The sequence below is a fragment of the Phalacrocorax aristotelis genome, chromosome 5 (assembly GCF_949628215.1).
Source record: "Phalacrocorax aristotelis chromosome 5, bGulAri2.1, whole genome shotgun sequence".
NCBI classification, from domain to species: Eukaryota; Metazoa; Chordata; class Aves; order Suliformes; family Phalacrocoracidae; genus Phalacrocorax; species Phalacrocorax aristotelis.
The window spans coordinates 59,254,878-59,276,330 of record NC_134280.1 but is presented as its reverse complement, the minus strand read 5'-3'; the positions used below and the strand labels follow the sequence as shown (position 1 = coordinate 59,276,330).

The following is a 21,453-nucleotide window of genomic DNA, read 5'->3' as shown; positions in this document are numbered from 1 at the left end:
ATATAATTGTACCGAGAGAGTAGTATTTCATATACTTAGCCTGCCAACCCAACTCAGAATACTTTAAATTTACATTAATTTTCTTGTCTTTCAGAATAGCAAAATTTGAAACTAAAGTTTTGCATAATTTGAACTAAAAGCTGTAATTTTTGCAGTCCATCCTTTTGCTAGCAAATAAAATATGTCTTGGTGAGGAAAAAAAATTGCTTGGTCAAATCATTTTGTAGGCATGTAGTGGGGGTTGGGGGTATGTGTGCTACAATCCTACACCTACTCCAGGGATGACTGACAGTTGGATTCCACATATTCTGTGCATGGCAATGCGCAATACTGTCCTTCTGTCCAAATTTTATTCTTTACTTAGTCCCAGTCAATGAGCAACTGAGACCTAAAAAGTGCAATTGAGCATTTTAGTGTTTCCTGAAGTATTCCCCCTGCCATGGAAATTTTTCAGTTCAGTAACTAAATCCCAAATTCTGGTCTACTAATTATATATGTACACCAGTAGTGATGCCTTCAATCATATAAATATTTCCACTGAACCAATAAGAACTTTGTAGACTGATGTACAGTTAGGAAATTAATCCTTGTAAGACTTCAAATAATTACTGTTTTTTAAATACTAAAGATGTAATTTCCTCAAGGTATGCCCAGCCATCAGTGTTGACTCTCGCAAATGGATGTATCTTATATGCAAGGCCTGTGTTGTCTGTTCCCTTCTTGAATTAAAGAACTAGCTATATTATCATCTTACAATAGTCTTAGTATCATGCTAAAAAATAGACATTGTAGCAATAATATTTCTAATCTGTTGTAATTGTTTTGTCCATTGAAAGGAACATGCAGCAACAACTATGTTGTTCTTGAAAACAATCTGTTTGTATGATTCTTAAATTACTAAAGTGTGTTTTATTGAAGAAGGAAAATTTTTGGCGAAAGATAGACTTGGAGTGTATGCTAAGGCTTATTTGTGAGGGCAGAAAATTTCCAAGGCAGGCTTATGATCATAAAAATACTTTGCAATTTTTCCTAAGAGCTTTTGCAAGTATGTTATTTTTTTATACTTAGCATTTTATACTTTTATGAACAGTTGAAAATGCATATCTTCTTTTGATAAGTTTAGTGTATTACATGTATCTTTCAGAATAAATCTACTTTCCAGTCTTGTGCATATCATCTTGGTACTGACTTAAAACATGTACTGTTTTACATAACTTAAGGTGATGCTGGTGAAGCTACTGTTATTATTTATTGTTTCTTATCTTACAAGAATTGTTGGTAGTCTGGCATTACTGGCTAACTTTGTTTCATAAGACAATATTCTCAGATACTAGAATATAATGATATTATTAACCAGGATCTTTAAAATTCTCTTCTAAAGTGAATTAAGTTATGCTCAGTTTGTTTAAAGTCCTGAGTTGAAAGCGTTGGAAATTGAATTACTGGACCTTTTTTTCTACCAAAAAAAAAGACGTAACAAGTGTAGGCTTCTTTTCCAGCTCTCTTCTTTCCCTTCCTCCCTTGTATCTGTTCAGTTCTCCTTACTGTTTTGGTGAAGCTGCAAAAGAAAATTCTGTAGCACCTGGAAACTGGGATAAGACCACATTCCTGAACTCGCGAAGTAAAATAGGTATAAGTTGAAAATTCAAGTAGATAATGTTTCTAAGCCAGACAGTTGGGCAACTTAAATGTCTAGCTTGAGTACTATATTACAGTGAGTTTTGAAGCAGCTGTGTGGGCCCATTCAAGTAGACAGGGCAAGAATACCACCTTGAGGTTAAGCATATGTGAAAGTAAGATGTTGAATGGATGTAATAATCCTATTTGAAGCTGAAAACTTCAATTCCATTTTGAGTTGAATTAAGGTTATTTTCAGTCTTCTGATAAAGCATACTCCTTGACCTAGGATTTTTAATTTATTGACCTGCCATTAGACTTAAAATATGGGGAAAAAAACTAATCAGAAAGTATTGATCCTAAATCTATACTATAATTTGCTTCTATTTTTAAAGCATACTTCTCCAAACTTCAAGATTATTTAAGAGTCAGAATTATAATGCAGCCCTTTAAAAGCAGCATTACTTGCTGGATCAGCATTTAATTTTCTGCAGTCATCTGAGACTTTCACCTGGTTTTCAATCTAGGAAGTTTCCATATTGCTATATGGGATTGTCACTGTGGGAGCCTAAGGTGTTCTTTCAGTCATAAAACTTAGTTTAGGAAGCACTAACAATTTACAAAGGCAAAAAAAATATTTTTTTTTTTTTTGCAATGTAGCATATTTACATGAGTTTTAAGTTGTGGTAATGAACTAAAGAAATGTAGTTTTTCTGAGAAATCAGAAGTTCACAGTGTATGAAATTATGAGCAAATGTCAGAACTCCTTTGTGAGAGCAATTTCTGTAATTTTCCTTTCTTCGCAATCTTCCTCCATTTTCCAGTTGTTTGAAGATGAGAGGAATTGCAGTAAAACCTTTTTGTTTTCATTTTTTTAATCAAAGAAAAGTGCTTTCTTTTTAACATTAAATTTTTATAGAGGAGGGCTCTTTTTTTGTGGCATACTCCCATAATTTTTCTTTGTTCATTTTCCTCTCTAGGCCTCGTAGTCCTCATAGAAGACATTCTAACCGTGCCACTAGGAATTCAACAAGTTCATTGACTTCTGTTGGTAAGAAGTGATTATTCATTTAAGCTAGTATGTTTTCCCAGGAAATGTGACGTGCTCATAATTAAGACTAAACATAGAGTCTGACTGTATTGACTGCGGCTTTTTTCCTGTGCATGCTGTCTGTAATAAATGCATAGGGAATACTGCTGGCGTGTTGAATTGTGATTCTAAGTTTATGGTCATAAGTGGATTGCATGCAGACAGATTCAGAGAAATATATATATTGTTAGTTCCATAAAGTTGTTAGACTAGTGTTTTAGCTTAATATTTTTAGAAGGCTGGAGATACAAATGCTTAAAATTCTTACTGTATGTAAAATACTGTTCAGTAATACTGTTTTTGTTACTTTTGAACAACTGGATTTTTTTAGCAAGGAGCTTAACAGACACTTAAGTCTCAAGTTATTTTGTTTGGATATCATATCAGATTAAACTTTAAATGAAAACAAGCTATCCAGGAGAAGATTTTAATTTCTTCACTTTCTAATGAGTCTCTTACTACATAATTAGTTCTATTAATTTTCTGGTAGCTACCTGCAGAGTCAATTGTTATTCAAGGGGATTAATGGTGTGGATGCAGATTTTTGAGTACTACAAACTATAAATGCTCATCCGTTAAGTCAGTAGCAAAGCTCCCATCAGTTCATAGCCTTACTATGTTTGCATTTGAATTGTTACTTGTCTCCATTTCTGTATTTCCTGTAAAGTAAAATTTGAACAGAGTTGATAGAATGTTTATGTTATCGCTTGTAAAGGATGAAAGAATAAGCATATGATACCTCCTATCAAAATGGGGGACGGGAATCAGAAATTTAGAATAAATTTTTAAAATTATTTTTATCTTTAATTACTTTCTCCCAGCCATTAACTTAATTTGAGCCAATTATCACTGCTTTATGCCATGCTTGAAAACAGTTTTCTATAAAATCATGGACTTTGCATACCTTAAAAAATATACTTGTTTTGTGACAGACTTAAAACCAAGCCTATCAGGTGACTATTCCAATACCCCCTTTTAAAGGGAAGCCCTCTTTCTACTGTCACTGAGGAAACTAGTTCCTAGGCATCTTGAAACGGATGCATCTGTATCGTTTTTTTTTTTTATTAGTAAAGCACCAGCAAACATCAGAGCCCTGCCACCTCTCTGATACTCAAAATACTCAGAGTAAAAATCCTGTTTTATCAACTCAGATTGCTTTTCATAATTGAGATTCTATTAAGGACTCTGATTAATAAGTCCTTTTTGTGTGTTTTTATTAAGAAACTCAGATGTGTGGAGTTGTTCTTGATCAATATATTGAACATAGGCATGGGGGTTCATGGAGCATTTCTTTATTTTCCAATAGCAAAGGGACTCCTGGCAGTCTCAGCAAATATTTCTTGTAAGAAGCACTGATCTGCTGATGATAGCAGATCATGCACCCCTAGGGTTGAAAAATGGCTACAGCTAAGACTACTTTCCCTGAATTATAGGTATGTTTCTACTTTCTCTTGTATAGGAGGTATTGCATGAAGAAAAATTAATCAGTACCACTGAAAGTAACCCAAACTCTCTCTGCTACTAACAGTGGATACTAATGGTTTCTTTTCTTTCCAGTGGTGAAAACAGAGAGGCCAGAACCCTTTCTGGCAAACATTAATGTATTGTTACACATTTCATGTCCCTTTTTATGGATTTATGAGGGTTAGTTTCCTGGAATTAATTTGATATTTGTGACGAAAAAAAAACCACAATAATAATTTTATACACCTGGGATTGTGGGCTAGTTTCAGGCAAATAGAGAATTGGAGATTTTTAAATTTAGCAGAATACCCTTTTTCTTAATAAGATAATTAAATATTTTATGTAAACAGTATTTCTACTGTTGTACTAGGGTTAGCTTCTCAGTCTTGCAGAAAGAAGGTGCTACATATTCATACCACTAATGGTCAGAATTAATCCTTAAGGGTTTGTGATTCTGATGCTTTCATAACTGAGTATTCAGTTGCATCAGTATACTTGAAATTGAAAGAAAGCCCACCTAAAGATTGCTAGGAGGCTTCAGAGAGTTGTCACTTCTTGTGCATTTGCTCTATTTTTGTGATTGGTCCTTTAAATTAATGAGTAAAATGTGCTTTTTGGCTGTTGGCATTCAAAGGGAAACTTCCTTTATATGTTCTAGAAAACTAAGATGCAGATAAGACCCATGTAAATCAGCTCAGATCCACTTAAGGGAACTCGGAACACTTAAAATCTATCCTACAAAAGAATGATTATCCCTCCATATTCAGAGATGCAGCAGCAAGAGCTGCTCCCCTTCTTCACCCACACCACCCCCACCCTGCCTCTACCCCAAATCTGGCATCCAAATTAGGACTTTATGATCTGGATGGGTGGACAACTGGACAGGTAGAATATTGGTTGCATAGTTTGGCTCTGAGGGTAGTGACTGGTTGGTTGGTCATATGCTCCCTGGACATTAGCAAAAGGAGGGGGTTCTCTGAAAGAAACCAACTTTTCCAGATGTTCTGAAGACAGAGCTTTGTTTCAAGCCTGCTTTCTGTTCCAGCTGCTGCAGCTGGCCTTTTGATGTGTGTTGGAACCCACTCAAGAAAATGAGTTGTGATTTCTATCTTCATCCATGACCTGGAAAAGGATGGAGTGCACTCTCATCAAATTGGCAGATGAAATCAAATTGGGGGAGATTAATTAATATATGCTTGAGGGTGGTGCTGCAATTCAGAGAGACCTAGACAGGCTGGAGGAATGAGCCAGTAGGAACCTTATGAAATTCAGCAAAGACAAATTCAGAGTCCTGCATCTGGAAGGAGTAACCCATTGCAGTAGGTATAGGCTTGTGGGGTGGCTGACTGGAAAAACCCTCTGCTGAAAAAGCCCTGGAGGCCTTGGTAGAGAGCAGGTTGAACATGAACCAGCAGTGTGCCCTTGCAGCTAAGAGGGCTAACAGTGTCATGGGCAGTACTAATAGAAGCTTAGCCAGTAGATCAAGTGTTCATTCCCCTTTACTTAGCACTCATTAGACTGCATCTAGAAAACTGCATCTGGTTTTGGGACCTCCAGTAAAAGAAGGGTGTTGATAAATGGGAAAGTCCAATTGCGAGCCACAAAGATGGTCCAGGGACTGAAACACTTGCCCTGCGAGGGAAGGCTGAAGGAGCTGGCCGAATTTAGCCTGGAGAAGAGATGGCTTTAGGAGAAACCTAATACAGCCTTTCAATACCAGTGAGAAGATTATCAAGACAATGGATCCAGGCCCATGGCAGGAGGACAAGAGGCAATGGATATAATTTGAAACAAGTGAAGCTTTAAGTGGGTATAAAGAAGAACTTTTCGCTCATTAGAGTGTCAAGCATTAGAACAGTCTGCCCAGACGGGTTTTGCATCTCCATCCTCAGAGGTTTTTCAAGACCAGATTGTCTTGCAAGACTAGCAACCTGGTCTGATTTCACCACTCATTCTGCTTTCAACAGGTAGACTAGATGACCTCCAATTGTCCTTTCCAACCTGAATTACTCTATGATTCTAAGATGTTGCTTTTCTAAGATAGGCATTTTCTAATTAAACCTGCTACAAAATGTCTCCTGTTGGAGGTCTGACTTGCCTGAAAGAAATGTAATTTCATGGACATGTACAGAATACAACACAGCGGAGAGGAAAAAGGCTTCTGGAGTGTGTGGAAGATAACTTCCTGACATAGCTGATGAGTGAGCCAACTAAGGAAGGTGCCCTGCTGGACCTGTTTGTGAACACAGAAGGGCTTGTGTGTGATGTGACAGTTGGAGGCCATCTTGGGCATAGTGATTGCAAAATTAGTTTTTGATTCTTGGAGAAGTGAGGAGAGGGGTCAGCAGAACTGCCAGCTTGGACTTCTGGAGGGCAGACTTTGCCCTGTTTAGGGACCTGTTTGACATCACATGGCATGTACAGGACAACCAGGTGATCAGGCCCAGTCAGGATGGGTTTAGGAAAGGCAAGTCCTGCTTGACTAACCTGATCTCCTTTATGACAAGGTGACCCACTTAGTGGGTGAGGGAAAGGCTGTGGATGTTGTCTACCTAGACTTTAGCAAAGCCTTTGACACCGTTTCCCACAACATTCTCCTGGAAAAACTGGCTGGTCAAGGCTTGGATGGGAGTACTCTTTGCTGGGTAAAAATTGGCTGGATGTCTGGGGCCAAAGAGTGGTGGTGAATGGATTTATATCCAGTTGGCAGCCAGTCACAAGTGCTGTTCCCCAGGGCTCAGTTTTGGGGCCAGTTCATTTTAATATCTTTATCAATGATCTGGATGAGGGGATGGAGTGCACCCTCAGCAAGTTTGCAGATGACACCAAGTTTGCAGGAGTGTTGATCTGCTTGAGAGAAGGAAGGCTCTACAGAGGGGTCTGGACAGGCTGGAATGATGGGCCAAGGCCAACTGTATGGGCTTCAACAAGGGTCATTGTTGGGTCCTGCACCTGGGCCACACCAACCCCATGGAATGCTACAGGCTTGGGGAAGAGTGGCTGGAAAACTGCATGGAGGAGAAGGACCTGGCAGTGTTGGATGGCAGGCGCCTGAACATGAGCCAGCAGTGTGCCCAGGTGGCCAAGAAGGCCAACAGCATCCTGGCTTGTATCAGGAATAGTGTGGCCAGCAGCACTAGGGAAGTGGTCGTCCCCCTGTACTCGAACACTGTGTTCATTTTTGGGCCCCTCACTACAAGAAAGACATCAAGGTGCTGGAGCATGTTCAAATAAGAGCAGCAAAGATGATGAAGGTTCTAGAGCACAAGTCTTATGAGGAGCGACTGAGGGAACTGGGGCTGTTCAGTCTGGCGAAGAGGAGGCTGAGGGGAGACCTTATCACTCTCTACAACTACCTGAAAGGAGGTTGTAGTGATGTGGGTGTTGGTCTCTCCTCCCAAGTAACAAGAGATAGGACAAGAGGAAATGGCCTCAATTTGCACCAGAAGAGGTTTCAATTGGGTACTGAGAATAATTTCTTCACTGAAAGGGTTGTCAAGCACTGGAAGAGGCTGCCCAGGGAAGTTGTGTAGCCACCATCCCTGGAGGTAATTAAAATATGTGTAGAAGTGGTGCTTAGGGCCATGGTGTTTAGTGGTGGACTTGGAGTCTTAGGTTAACAGTTGGACTTGATGATCTTAAAGGTCTTTTCCAACCTAATCAATTCTATGATTCTATAAAATCATAAAATCACAGGTGCTGAGATGGGATGCAGCAGGAGAAACTAAACTGCATAGAATGAAATCTTTATGTTTCCAAACTCTGCACTTTATTTTACAGATTGTTTGATGGAATCATCTGTATGTTAAAACTAGTGTGCATAAATCTTTGCCAGGTAAGTTTGTAGGTCCTTAGTCTTGAATAACTGGATGTACAAAATCCACAGAAAAACTGAGCCTATGACAGAAATACCGTGACTGCTAGTTGGAACTAGCACTTTTACTAGCATGGGGACACAGCCAGAAAAGCCAGTTTCACGTATCAGAGCATCTTTGATCATAGTGACTTAATCTTAGTGGGTTATCTGTGTTTTTAAGGACTTGCTCTAAACTTGAGAATATAACATTAAAAATGAGTAGACATTAATGCTTGTTAAAAACAAGCTCAAAGCTAAGTTTACAGATATGTTTTGTATACTCTGAAATGCCACAACATATCTGGAAATATGAGGTACAGCTCTAATTCTGACGTTTTCTACCCAGACAACAGTGGTCATGTGATCGATCTGGTAAATGATCAGCTACCAGATGTCAAAATATCAGAGGAAGACAAAAAGAAGAACCTTGAATTGCTAGAAGAAGCAAAGAAAGTGAGTGAGAGGTTTCTAATGCGCAGAGGCAGAAAGTCAAGAAGCAGCCTTCCAGAGTCACCCATAGGTAGGTGCAGATTCTGAAAACAAGGCACAAACAACATCTACTGTAATCCATACATTGCATCAGAATCCCTCTGTCCCTCCTCACAATTCCATATAAAGCAAAAATGACCAGTCTCTGTATTCAGATGTAACAGTGGAAAATGGTGTAAAGTTTTTAAGTGGCTGAATGACATGCTGCGAACACTGTAACAGGAAAGCTTCAAGTATTTCTATTGGAATCTAAAAAAGTCACAAATTTCTGTTTGTGAAGATTGTCTTCCTAAAGTTCCTATTGTACATAAAATGAAATTTTAATGGCAAAATTCATACCGCTGAAAAAACATAATTACACAGCTTTTTGTTCTGAACATGGTCAAAAACTAAGCTAAATGAACCAGATCCTCCTTTAAAAATTGCAAAATAAAATGTTTTGTTCTAGAATGTCAACTGAAGTTATTTATTCCCTGTATACAAAGTGTTTGAAAACTAGGACAAAATGCCATTTTATCAGGAAGTAGGGCTTTCATTTCGCTTCGAAATGTCAATTCAAAGCAAAGTTCTATCTTAAAATTGGCTTGACACTTTCTGGAGAAAGAAAAACAACTATCCTTTTTAAAATTAAATTTTTTTTCCTTAAATTTTTGTAAATCCTTCTCTTGTGTCTACTTCTCTGCAGTGCTTACAGTATCAGAAAACTGAGAAGAATAAGGATTCTGTGTATCAACAGAATTGTTTTAGGTTATGGCGGGTATACAAGATAAAACCTACTCTAAGTTCTCAATTGCAAAGTACAACTTGGCAATTAAAATGACTTGTCAGGTTCTGGACAAACACATGACTGATGTCTATGAGATTCATGTTTTAATGTTATCTGAATTTTTAAAATTCAGAAGCTACAAGCCTAGAAAGTAAAATTACTTGTTTGTTTGTTTTTGTCTTTGTTTTAACGAAGCAGTTTCCCCTACACTTAGTCCTAAAGTTTCACCAGTAGCATCTCGGAGCAACTCTTTCACTCTTCCAGTTCCATCAGGTAAAATGATACATGCAGGCTCAAACTTTAATTTATAAAAGCTCACCAAAAATGTATTTTTAAATATTTCTTGAGGGGAAGTCAAAATCTGTAGATTCAAGCATCTCCTCCTGAATATGATGAAGTTCAAGAATGCCTACTATAAATATTTTTACACATGTATATTTTTTTGTATTATATATTTATTCCTATAGTGCTGCTAGGTTATATGTTCTTTTTTATTACTATTCTTTTCAATAATGGAGTTTTGAGAAGTTTTAATAATCTTTCACTTACGATATTTTAGATAATTTTTCCCCTTTTTAATAGTATTTTCTGCATTAAATTTTGACCTTAATATATTATGTGGAACTGTGCATGTATGTGTTTGCTAATGCTGTAGTAGTAAAAATTTTGAGTAAAACATCAGGATATGCCCTAATTACATGTGTATCTGTCTAGGGTGTGATGCATGCACAACCACTAGTGTCGAGTCAGTGTCTCCAGGGCAGGTAAGAAAGAGCTGAACAGTCTGCACAGTAGCCTGGTTATTACAGTACTATATTACACTATGATGTCCAGTTAGTCTCTGAGGAAAATAGGATGTTTTGAATACCATTTTATATACCAAGATTTGGTTATTGATGTGGTTTTTTTTCTGCAGAGTGAGGGACTAATAAATGTTTACTCTGAAGACAAAAATCCATGAGGTAACAAGCGCTGAAGATCATAGAGAACTCTTAAGTGTAGAAATTGGAAAAAGATCCAATATAATCCTAATCTATGGAAAAAACCTAATCCCTAAAATTACTTCATAAATAATTTTTACACTGCTTGTCACATTTAAAGGATTCAAAGTTCATCCATTACTATCTACACCTAACATTTGTAGCATAGATGTGAAAAATAACTTTGTAAGGAAACCTTTTTTCTTCCTTTTTTGCTAGAATAACAGAACTGTGAAAGAGGATGAAAGGCAAACTGCAGAGGTAAGTGTTTCACATTAAGTGTTGGACAAAATCTGCCTGTTTGTCCTGGCACACATATGTGTGTTACGTATGTGACTAAAAAGGCTAGAAGACTGTTCACTGAGTAAAAAGAAAAATGATACTGATCTAAGAAATTGTGAAGCTCCTGCAAATGTGGTGGAGGACAATGGGATTACAGCTAACCTTTACATCCTATTATGCACCCTGCTTTAGCTCAGTTGAAATCAATACACTAAATAACTTTATAAGTAAAGTAAAAAATATCTACTATTGCCACTTGGGTGTATGCTGGTGTTTTAGACAGACGTCCTCTTCCAGACTCGTTTGGTTCAGCGGAAGAGGTTACTGTACCTCATTTTCCACACCAATCGGGTTGTGGTTCTGTGCAGCTACTGGTGGAGCAGTTCATATGAATGCTTCCTAATTTGTTTTAGGTGATATCAGATGGCCCTTTAAAGAGATTTTGCTGTGAGTTATTAGGCAATACTTTAAAAAAACAGTATGGTAGCAGAATTTTGGAGCAGTAACTATAAAGGGGAGGAGTAGTAACGTATCTAAGGCAGAGCCCACCGTTAGATTGTACGTTGATTGCCTTAAATTGCTGACACAGATGCCCTTAGACAAAATACAGATTCTGTACCAAAGTAGCGAAGGTATAGGCAAACATTCTTTGGCCAGTTCTGTAGAGATTGTAGCCAACTTATAATCTTTGCTACTGCACACAAAGTAAGAAGCAAGAAATTACAATATGTGCTTTAACTTAGTATTCAAACCTATGTTTTTTTTCCCTTGGGAGGTGAGGGACTAATGGAAAACAATCAAAGGGAAGTAACAGTGCTATAAGTTACAGGGCTAAAGGCTTGTTCTCAGACAAACCTTACATTAAGATGATGAGAAACTTGGCTATATGAGGATTGCTATAATGGACTCTGGAATGGGAGGAGGTTATCTCAAATGTTCAGATAAGAGATTCCAAATTCAATGTTTCAAGTGTCTTTTAAAAATTATTTCTCTTGTCAACAGCACATGTTTAAAAGCAAGTGTCACAGAAAAGGAAATGGCTTTTTACAGTGAAAACCTGTCCTTGGGCAGGGGAAAAGAGAAATCTGCATCTGTTTCTCTGTTTTATGTGTCCCTCTACTTCCAGAATGCTGCAAAAGGATTAATTGATCGAAGACAGAATGATCAAAGAAAGATTTCTCAGGGAAGGTTGGTTCCTCGTTCTGCAGGTTTTGAAAACTCCAAAGAGAAGCTCTCAGAACAAAAAGAAAACTTTGATCCACGTAAACATATGGATACTTTACCTAAATGCTCCCCTTCAGGTGGTGATGGTGGCAGAATGTCTCTTAACACTTGCATGAATGTTTGTGAAAATGAACTTGGAAAATCATTCCTCAAGAAAGCAAAAGAAAATGATGTTCCTTTAAGAACCCATCTACCAGGACCAGGAGTAGGAAATACAGACTCAAAGCTCAAAATTCCTATTCTAGAGATGAGGGACCATAAAGTTTCTTGTAAACCAGAATTTAAACTGTATGGACTGCGTCCTCCTCTACTACGGGCTGTATCATGGGATAGCATGGAGCCTGGACAGAAAGATAAAACACCTTTGAAATTACCATCTGAGGAAGATAAAAGTTTTGGTATTGATAATAAATCCAGCCATCAGCTAAAAGCATTCAAAGACCTTCAAATCCAAGTTCAACCAGTTCGAATGCAGAAATTGACAAAGCTGAGAGAGGTGAGTCCTAGCCATCAGGTGTATCCTGCCTTAAAGTTATTTTCATATCTTACTAAAGTTTCAACTTGCTTAGCATTATTTTTATCATCGCAAGAAATATACAGTAATTTAATGGGAAACAGTGTCAGCAAAATCAATTCATAATTGTATCGTATTTTTCCTTTGCAACTTTAGTAAATTGTAACCTGTAACTAAATTCCATGGAATTATTCTGTTTCTTAGTTCTCTTCAAATATGCATTGACTGCACTGTGGTCTCTTCAATATACACATATGCATATGCATGTACATATGCTCTTGCACATGCAGGTTTTGGCCCCCAGAAAAAATTGTAATATTGATGTCAAGAAAGTACTAACTGCTTTCATTGTGACAGAAGAGTACTCTAAAACACAATATATCTCATTTTTGCATCGTTTACGTGACCTATAAACAGGAAGCAGTTGATTAACAATCATGTCATTTGTAAAATATACTTGGGACTAAAATGATCTATCTTGATTCCTAAAGAGAATTTTAGATCTGAAGGATCTTTCCTTCCTCAGGATGTAAAAACATTCTCTATAAAACAGTCATTTATGCTCTTTTGCTTCCTTTGCTCCCCTGTCCTATGCTGCTTCTGCCTCTTTGGAATTGTCCTCAGATCCACAGACTCTCACAATATATTGACTAAATGACTGATTTCTGTATGAGTGGGCTGAGACCTGTGTATAAACAGAAATCTTCAACTAAAGTTTGGAGAAAGTTTCTATACTCTTGTTTGAGGGCTTACAAGCCTCTGTGTGTTATATACGATTTGTAAACTTTCTTTGGATTTAAAAATCACTTTTACTTTGTTCAGCTAAATGTTTTTGAGTCCTGTGTTGGTTGGTATTCTCCCTTCTAAGGGCAGTAGTCCTGTCATTCAAGACTACTCACCTTTGCCAATAACATTACATTTGCAAGATCTCAGGGGACAGGATACTATTTTGGTGTGATTTTTTGCTTATTGAACATTCTCAAAAAATGTCTCAAAGTGTCCAGAGTTGTTTTAAAACTGTGTGTCTCTGAGAGGAAGGGCAGGTAGACAATGGCCAGACTTACAGTTTCTAATTCTAACATGGTGAAAATTGGTCAGCTTCTTGAAGGATAGACTTGAACTATGAAATCTATAAACTAATCTGTTGTTAAATGATTGTCTAAATAATTTGTAACAATTAAGAATTAAACCCTAAGAATTAGCTAGTGTATTGAAAAAAAGTAGAAATATCATGACATGATAAACCACCATCATAAAGCAACTACTATGTGCATATAGCAAAAATTACCTTTGAAATAGAAGAAAAGAAAATGTTTCTTTCCTTAACAGCCTAATAAGAGTATTTTCTTTGATGTCTAGTAGTTAATATTTTAAGATGAACATAGGGCTGACAAGTGAGGACCTCAGATTCTGCATTTTGGTTATTCCATTCCCATGGTATTGCTTGAGAATGGGAGCTTAGTTATTAATCTTTTCCTGTGTATATAACACACATTCTTAGTATATATATACTGGAAGTTTTGATTATAGAGACACCTGAGCCATATAATTTTTAAAGTCCTAGAAGCTGTTAAGCACCAATAGTAGTTAGACTCAGAAAATTAATATAACATGATATATAATTCCAGCTACATTAGATTTGGACTCTGTCACTGGGAGAAACTGTCTGCTTATAAACAAAAGCAGGAGTTTGTAAATTTTACACATATTTGAGAACACGAAAGTAGAAAATGAGGAGATGATATAAGGACAAATAAGAAAACAAGATTTAACCCTTGAGAGTATATTCTTCCCTACCTGTAAGGAATAGGGGCAGAGTACAGGAACAATGAAGTACCAACTGTAGTGTAGCATACCAAGCTTCAGTGTGAATAAATCCTACTGAATAAGTCAAAGTGATAAAGTCTCATATATCTTATTTTCTGAATTTTCTCTCCTGTCTGGGATACTTACTTATTACTAGGGCTATATCCAAAATTGCCTTTTTTTTAACTCTCATTTACTAACACTCTCATTTACCAAAAAACATTTCTACTTGAGTAAGGGGCACATGACATAAATCCCTGTTTGCCTGACCAGGAATTTTTCTTTAAAAATGCATGTATGAAATTCAAAATATGTAATATTTAAAACTCTGTGTGTGAATGTACCATATATCCATGCAATGTAGCATCTGACTATAACTTAATATAACTATCTCCATTAAGTTTATTAACTAAAGTGAATGTTATATTTAGTGTTCACATGGCAGGGATATTTAAATTGAGATTTCTAGTTAAGTTACTTAGAAATGTTACTGTTTTTCTTAACAGGAGCATATTTTGATGAGAAATCAAAATTTAGTTGGACTTAAACTTCCTGAACTTAGTGAAGCGGCTGAACAGGAAAAAGGTGCAGTATCATAAGAGCTGGAAGAAGTGTTTGTTTGTTATAAACTGATTTTTATAATAGACTAAAATGGAGAACAAAAAAAAGTCTTTCTTCAATTGCAATAGTAGTTGTAGTGAAGCAGTCATGGAGGGGTAGTAAATAATGAATAAGAGACACCAATAATCAAAGTACCTGAATTTCTTGATGATTTGAACAAGAAGATACTGTAGGTATTATTACAACCAAATTAAAAGATGCATAGCTGGAACAGAGTCTAGCTTGTACTTAACAGATGCAGGACTCTCTCAAGTTTCAGTGACTTTCTGAAAAAAAGTTTCAGCAGTGATGGATTAAATTGATGTGACCTCTGCAAGATATTGTGGCCATATGAGTGAATTTGATCCTTGAAGGTACAAGTAAGAGATGGAATGCTTTATTCCTGGTTTTTTATTTTAGTTTATGTGTGGCAAATATTGGAATGGCATGTTCACTTCTGGTCTACAGCTCTATGTAAATGTGGATAAGTAAGAGTGAGGCCTGAGAAGAGACATAAATGTGATTGAAAGCTAGGAAAAAGGCCTTGCAATAAATCTTCTTGGTTTTTTATCTCAATTTGTATGATTTTTAGTAAGGAAAAGGCTTAAAACTCTACATAAATGAGGAAACAGAAATCTGGCACCAAATGTTTTTTCCAGTCTAACACAGGCAAATGAGATTTGATGCCTGTAGGCTACATCTGAAATGATTCAGAATAAAAATAAAGAGCAAAGATATAATCCTGAGAACTGGAAGAACTAAACAGCAGTAACGCTGAGCAATCATCTGAAAATATTTTAACCAAAACTGTATTTTTTTAGAAGGAGTTAAGTCAGAACTTGTTCAGGGAGTTTTTAAGGCCACGCTAACTGAAATAAAGATTAATATGAAAGGAGCTGAAACTGATTGTCCAAGATTTGATCCAAAGACAACTTCCATTTTGCCTAATATTGTGTGTTTTGCTAATGCATAGGTTTGTTTTGGGAATGTTTCATGGAACTTTAAAGTTTCTGTTACACAGGGAGATGGCTGAGATATTACATTTCATGTTATCTCTGAAAACACTCATCTTCAGTCTGAATGAAACAAGATTAAGAAACTTCTTGTCCTCTTTCTGTACTTAGTGATTATATCTTTGGATTCTTAGATATGGTAATACTCTTTCTGTCACTCTGCTAATACATCATTTCCCAGAAATTGTTTAGTAGATTCTGTTTGAAAGTGTAAAATAGTTGCCGTTTTACCAGCCTGTTACAAGATTTTGGCAGATTTGAAACTTTTGAGGAAAAGATTATGAAAAGCTAATAATTATTTTATCCAGCTTTTCAACAAAGATCTCATGAGCATCACGAGCTTTTTAAAGTCTACTAACTTATCTAAATGATAGCCAGAACATTAAGGGTCAACTCCTTGTCCTCAGTGGGGAAAACAAGTGAGGGGTCAAATACTTAGTTCATTTGTTAGGGAGACTTACTTCCTTACATTGTCAAAAAAGCTACCTTGTGCTTTTTAACTGGAGTAGTAATTTTACTTAAACAATAGGAAATAGCCAGCTACTTCATTATTACTGTTGTGAATCAAATATACTGGCTCCATCATGTTTTGCTGTCAACACCAAGTTATCGTGATAAACTTAGTAAACACAACTTTGTGGGTACAGAAGTTTAGATAAGTGGGACATATTAGGTCTGGAGACATTGTGATGTCAGGCTGGCTCTTTATGAGGACACACACGACTGCTTTTAAGTAAATACTGGAATTTTTAAATATAAAGGAAATGCACAGAACTAAAATGTAGCTGGAAAGAATCCCCCATTCTTTTCTGTCTTTCATGTAAATGCTTCCCACATTTACAAAATATGAGCTTTTTCACACTATTTGTTTTGCAGGTCTAAGAATCTTTCTGTTGTGCCAAATGAACAGGAGAACTGTCCAAAGATATCTTCCCAAGTCTGAGATTCAGACTGGGGAGCCTGACTTTCCTATGGGAGAGTCCTTCATTAAAGTCTGGCAAGATAGAAGGAGATAAGGGATTATTATATATGAGAATTAAGCAAAAATAAAATTAAAAAGTAACGTAAATTTAAAAAAATGTTGAAGCCATATCTTGGTCTTATGACTCACATCACTTATGAAAGTGACAGAAGTAGAGAATGCAATTATAACCTTTATGTCCTGTTTCAGTGAGCATGCAGTGCAAACAAGTACATGTTGTAGATTCATCACCATAAATGGTGCACAAAACCTGTAGTGTAGTACATTATACTAGACTTCTCCTTGGCAAGTGGCATTTAAAGTGTTAGAAAATTACAGTACTCTGTTACAAAATCTAAGCTAAAATATTCCAGAAATCATGTAACTGTACTGGTGAAGCACAAATGCAAAATGTTAGGTTAGATGTTCTAGTAATGAAATTGGGTTCAGTTTGAATTCTAGGAAAAATATGAATACAATAATTATTTTTCAGTGTATTAGAGACTGTCAGAGCATGTATTACTTCAGTCTTTCTACATAAAGGATGACAATTGTAGGGATTACTTTTGTTGCCACTGCTTGGAAGGAAGACATAGGATCTTAACTTCAACAGTAAAGGGAGATCAATGATGTTTCACCATATGCAATAAAGGAAGTAACATTCTGCATGAAGGGATGGACCTTTTCTTGTTGTTCGCTTTTGCTCCCAGTAGAGTTGGAGTGAAATCCTCATTGACTTTAAAACGGACACGGGATAAAAGGTCCTATTTGGCTCCAAGATGCTGACTATTAATAGTTAATGCATGACTTTTCAAATAATATAGAAGTTTTTTATCTGAAAATGTCTTTAGGCCCTTCACCTCTTCCCTCCCCCACTGAAGAGGAAGAGATAAAGAACAGCTCTGATGTCATGCCCAGCATTCCTGATGTATTGCTGCGAAAACTGCGAGTGCACAAATCACTTCCAGGAAGGTAAAAGCTCATTAGAAGTAGAAAGACATCATCTGGGGGAGGGCACACTGATGGTTTCCAGGGGACTCCCTTTATGGAGTTCCATTCATATGGGATCCATACAAGTAGACTCATTGCTGCATCTTAAAATGTGCAACACATTTTATGAAAAATTTTGGGCAGTGCACCAAATTCCAGTAACTGGCCAACTTTTAAAATCAGTTTGTAGGTTCTACATAAAAAGTCTGAAACCTAACTTGCACGCTACAAATACATTTTTATACAGGTTTTTCTACTGGTCTGTCTGGTTTTCAGGATTGCTGCTGCAGGTATAAATTCATGCTGAAAATGTTAGTATCTTTTCCCCCCAGAAAAATAATCAGCCCAGATAATGCTTTCCAATGGTAAAATTTGGGCATGTAAGAATTCTGCAGTTTTTCTGCAGGTGACAATTTTTCAGAGAAATTGAATTTATTTTGCAAACATAGTTGAAGGACTCGCTCATGAATTCCCTGATCTTGGGCTATGCAAGTAGGCACTTACAACAGATCGCTTAACATCTGCTGTGGCTCCAGGACTTTCTCCTTTCCCTATTACGCAATCTGAAACAGTATGTCTGCGTCTTACCGATGTGTAGGGTAAACACCATGCAAGAGATCATTTGAAACTAGAGCTATTGCTGCATAATGCAATGTAACTATAGCAAGGGAATCATCTGGTCCATACTTTTCTGAGGTAGAGTCATAATAGACTATACCTGCCAGGTGTGTGTCCAGACCTTCAGAAATTTTCATTCTAATTTGAGTTTACTAGTTCTCAAATGTAACACTTTCTTGACAGAATTTAAGTGGAATTTTCCTCTTTGGGGGAAATTTATGTTTAAAATGATATCAGAGTCCATAACTTCAGAAAATACTTTGCTCTGGCCCAAGAAATATAGGGAAGAAAGCTCAAATGAAGCATTTATCACCACATGCCTTGCATACCTTGCACCACTGATAACTTTAGAGACTTTAGGACCATATTTTATTTTGTATTGCATTAGAATAAAGCTAAGGTTCTTCCATATTTCTGCATAAGCCTTTTCTTTGAGAGAAATAAAACCAACATAAAAAAAAACCTTATTAGACATTAAAAAAATTCCAAACATACCTGGCCACAACTATTCCTAAAGTCACCCGTGTATTTTTATACTATAAATACCAGAGGCCTTCAATCATTTGAAGCAGTCAGTAAGTGTTCTCTGTGCAGATGAAATAAGTATTTACCACTAGTTATGAAGGAACTGTTATATCCAACACATTATATAAATAAATGTATGCGGTGAAGAAATTGTAAGAGACCATTGCTTGACTGTAATCAAATACTGAAAAGTAATTTCATAGCTAAGTACAATATAGGTAAATGCTGGCTTTGAGGTTCAGATAATTATAGAGAACTTCTGTTTTTCAGGTAATATTCTTTAATCAGTTGGCTTAGTCTATTGAATAAATACACACATAAGTTTTCATTCTTACTATAAATTTCTCAGAACGTTCCCAGCCAAAGGAAAGACACAAATTTTATCATTCTGTGCTGTGTTATATAATGCATGCAGTTGCTTGAACTTCCTTCTAGAAGGACTACTCCTTCTAATAGGCTTCCTCCTAGAATAGCAGTAAGTAATATGAATACTGATACTTCAGACACAAAATGGATTTCCAACATAGGGGACATAGTGCCCTACCTTCTCCTAGTCATTACTCTAAGAATCAATATTATTCTGCCCAAAAAGAAAAATCTGCTGCTTGTTGATGCCAGGTGCATTGATTTCTATATTTGGGGTTAATGGTGCAATGAATACTACAATAATATTTGAATTTTGTGAAAGTATTATACCTGCACAGTGCATGACAGGTATGTCAACCACAACTCCTACCACTGGCATCCACTAGAATTTGTATATACAACTCCTGTCATTTCTTTCAGATGTTTCTCATCTCTATTCACCTGCATAAAACTGAATAGCTCTCTCATGTTTTGGAACAATTATGGGGAATAAGAACCTGTAAATTCAAACATATGGGATGACTGCCTTTAAGTGAGATCTTGCAATATAATGTTGTCTATCTCATTTCTTTTATAGTATTCTATGAAACTGCATTTTGGTAACTTTTTCTAGTTTTTGAATAGTCAGTAAGCATGCTTGTGGTGGAAAACTCATAAAACCCAAACATATATTTTGTTAGCATCATAATCATGGCCAGAATCATTGTTAGCTAACTTCTAACAAAGTTAGCAGCCAAAACAGGATAGTTCAGTATATGGTAAGGTGGGTTTTGAATTCTGCCCATCTATGGTCATCATCATGAGGTTTCAACTGTTAACAGAGAAAACAGGTAAAGATAATCTGAAGTATAGTGCATTAAGTCACCCACAAGTACAAAAGGGTAACACCTGTCTTGCTCTTGTACTCACAATTTATCACAACATAGTGCGAACAGCAATATTTGCAGTTGCCAGAAACTTGGTATGTTCTTGCCAATGCTCAGGTGATACTGTGCTGTTGCTTTAAAAAAAAAAAAAGGGGGGGGAGGGGGGGTTTAGCCGTAACAAGTACAATTGAATTAGTTAAATACTAGTTTCACCAAAAGAATATATAAATATATATAATATTTTATATATATTATTATATATAATATAAAGAATATATAATATATAAAATATATAAGGGGATAATTTTTTTTTGTTCTTTTTTACTAAATATTACAATACCTTTGTTTTTAGAGACAAAACTAATTAAAATGTTAATTTTTTGCTTCTATTTTTAGCTCCCCTCCACTTACTGAAAAAGAAGTTGAGGTAAGTATATTCTTAAACTCATTATTTTAGACATGCCTCAATTTTAAGTCGTTACTGTAAATCTAAAGGTGGTTATTAGAACAAGGTAATGGTAAGGTAGAAAAGGTAATCAGAACAAAAAAATATTTCTCAGAAAAAAACCCATACTGTGCTCAATCAAAATAACAATTTTATGAAATATGGGCCATTGTCCCAGGCAATATAAACTGTCAAAAGACTTAGGGTAGGAATAAGCAAAACACTTGTTTCTGCATTCTTAATAATAAAATATGCATTCATTTTGGAAATTATAATGTACTTAATTTAAAAAATTTATATTAAATGAGACCAGAAACTAAATTAGTTAAATTGCATTTCTGTATTAGCCAATAGGAGCTTTGGGGTAGTTTTTTATTATATCTTGTAGTTAGTTTACATAAATTTTTCAGTTCCAGCCAATAATTTTTTATAGGTTGCTCTTTAGCTTGCTGGCTTTGTTGTTGTTTTTTTTTTTCTTCACATACCAGTCAAGAAAAAGATCTTTATTTACATATCTCCGGTCTAATGGAACTGTTGGTGCCTTGTGCTTTGCAAAATATTATTTATCCTAAGAAAAAAATGCATCTGGTAAAGAAAGAAATAATCTTTAAAAGCAGGGGTGCAAGAGAATGAAAACATTAGCACTTAATCTTTTGCTGGCTTCAGTGGTGGGTGTTTATCCCTTAGGTAAAACAATGCTAACAGTGAGCTCATCCCTGGACTTCCTCTGCACAGACTATCTGTTTAAAAACCTTGGGGACCCTTGGGGGAAGTCCAGCTAGAAAACAGACTCATTGTGACTCTGATACTTCTGGTAGACTGTTTCCTTCACTGTGTCTCTGCTCTACTGATCTCCCAGAACAACATTCAGGAAAAGAGGCAGCAACACATTTATTAATATTTTATAGCAAGTAGAGAGAAGTGATTTTTGAAGCAACCTAATTTTAAAAGCGCTTTCAAATTTCTGTTTCAATACTTACT

At 36.2% G+C, this 21,453-nt stretch overlaps 1 protein-coding gene across 10 annotated transcripts in view; it reads left to right on the top strand.

Moving 5' to 3' along the window:
* IRAG1 (inositol 1,4,5-triphosphate receptor associated 1) overlaps positions 1 to 21,453 on the top strand; it is a 79,009-nt gene that overhangs the window by 41,245 nt on the left and 16,311 nt on the right. For 7 of the 10 annotated variants that reach the window (XM_075094813.1, XM_075094805.1, XM_075094814.1 and 4 more), the window contains 9 exons: positions 2,598 to 2,668; positions 8,374 to 8,547; positions 9,478 to 9,555; positions 9,997 to 10,046; positions 10,482 to 10,523; positions 11,671 to 12,264; positions 14,595 to 14,673; positions 17,514 to 17,634; positions 20,424 to 20,454. In XM_075094813.1, the coding sequence (XP_074950914.1) occupies positions 2,598 to 2,668; positions 8,374 to 8,547; positions 9,478 to 9,555; positions 9,997 to 10,046; positions 10,482 to 10,523; positions 11,671 to 12,264; positions 14,595 to 14,673; positions 17,514 to 17,634; positions 20,424 to 20,454 (1,240 nt within the window). The remainder of the gene's footprint in view (positions 1 to 2,597; positions 2,669 to 8,373; positions 8,548 to 9,477; positions 9,556 to 9,996; positions 10,047 to 10,481; positions 10,524 to 11,670; positions 12,265 to 14,594; positions 14,674 to 17,513; positions 17,635 to 20,423; positions 20,455 to 21,453) is intronic. The other 3 variants (XM_075094810.1, XM_075094811.1, XM_075094812.1) reach the window with 1 other exon arrangement.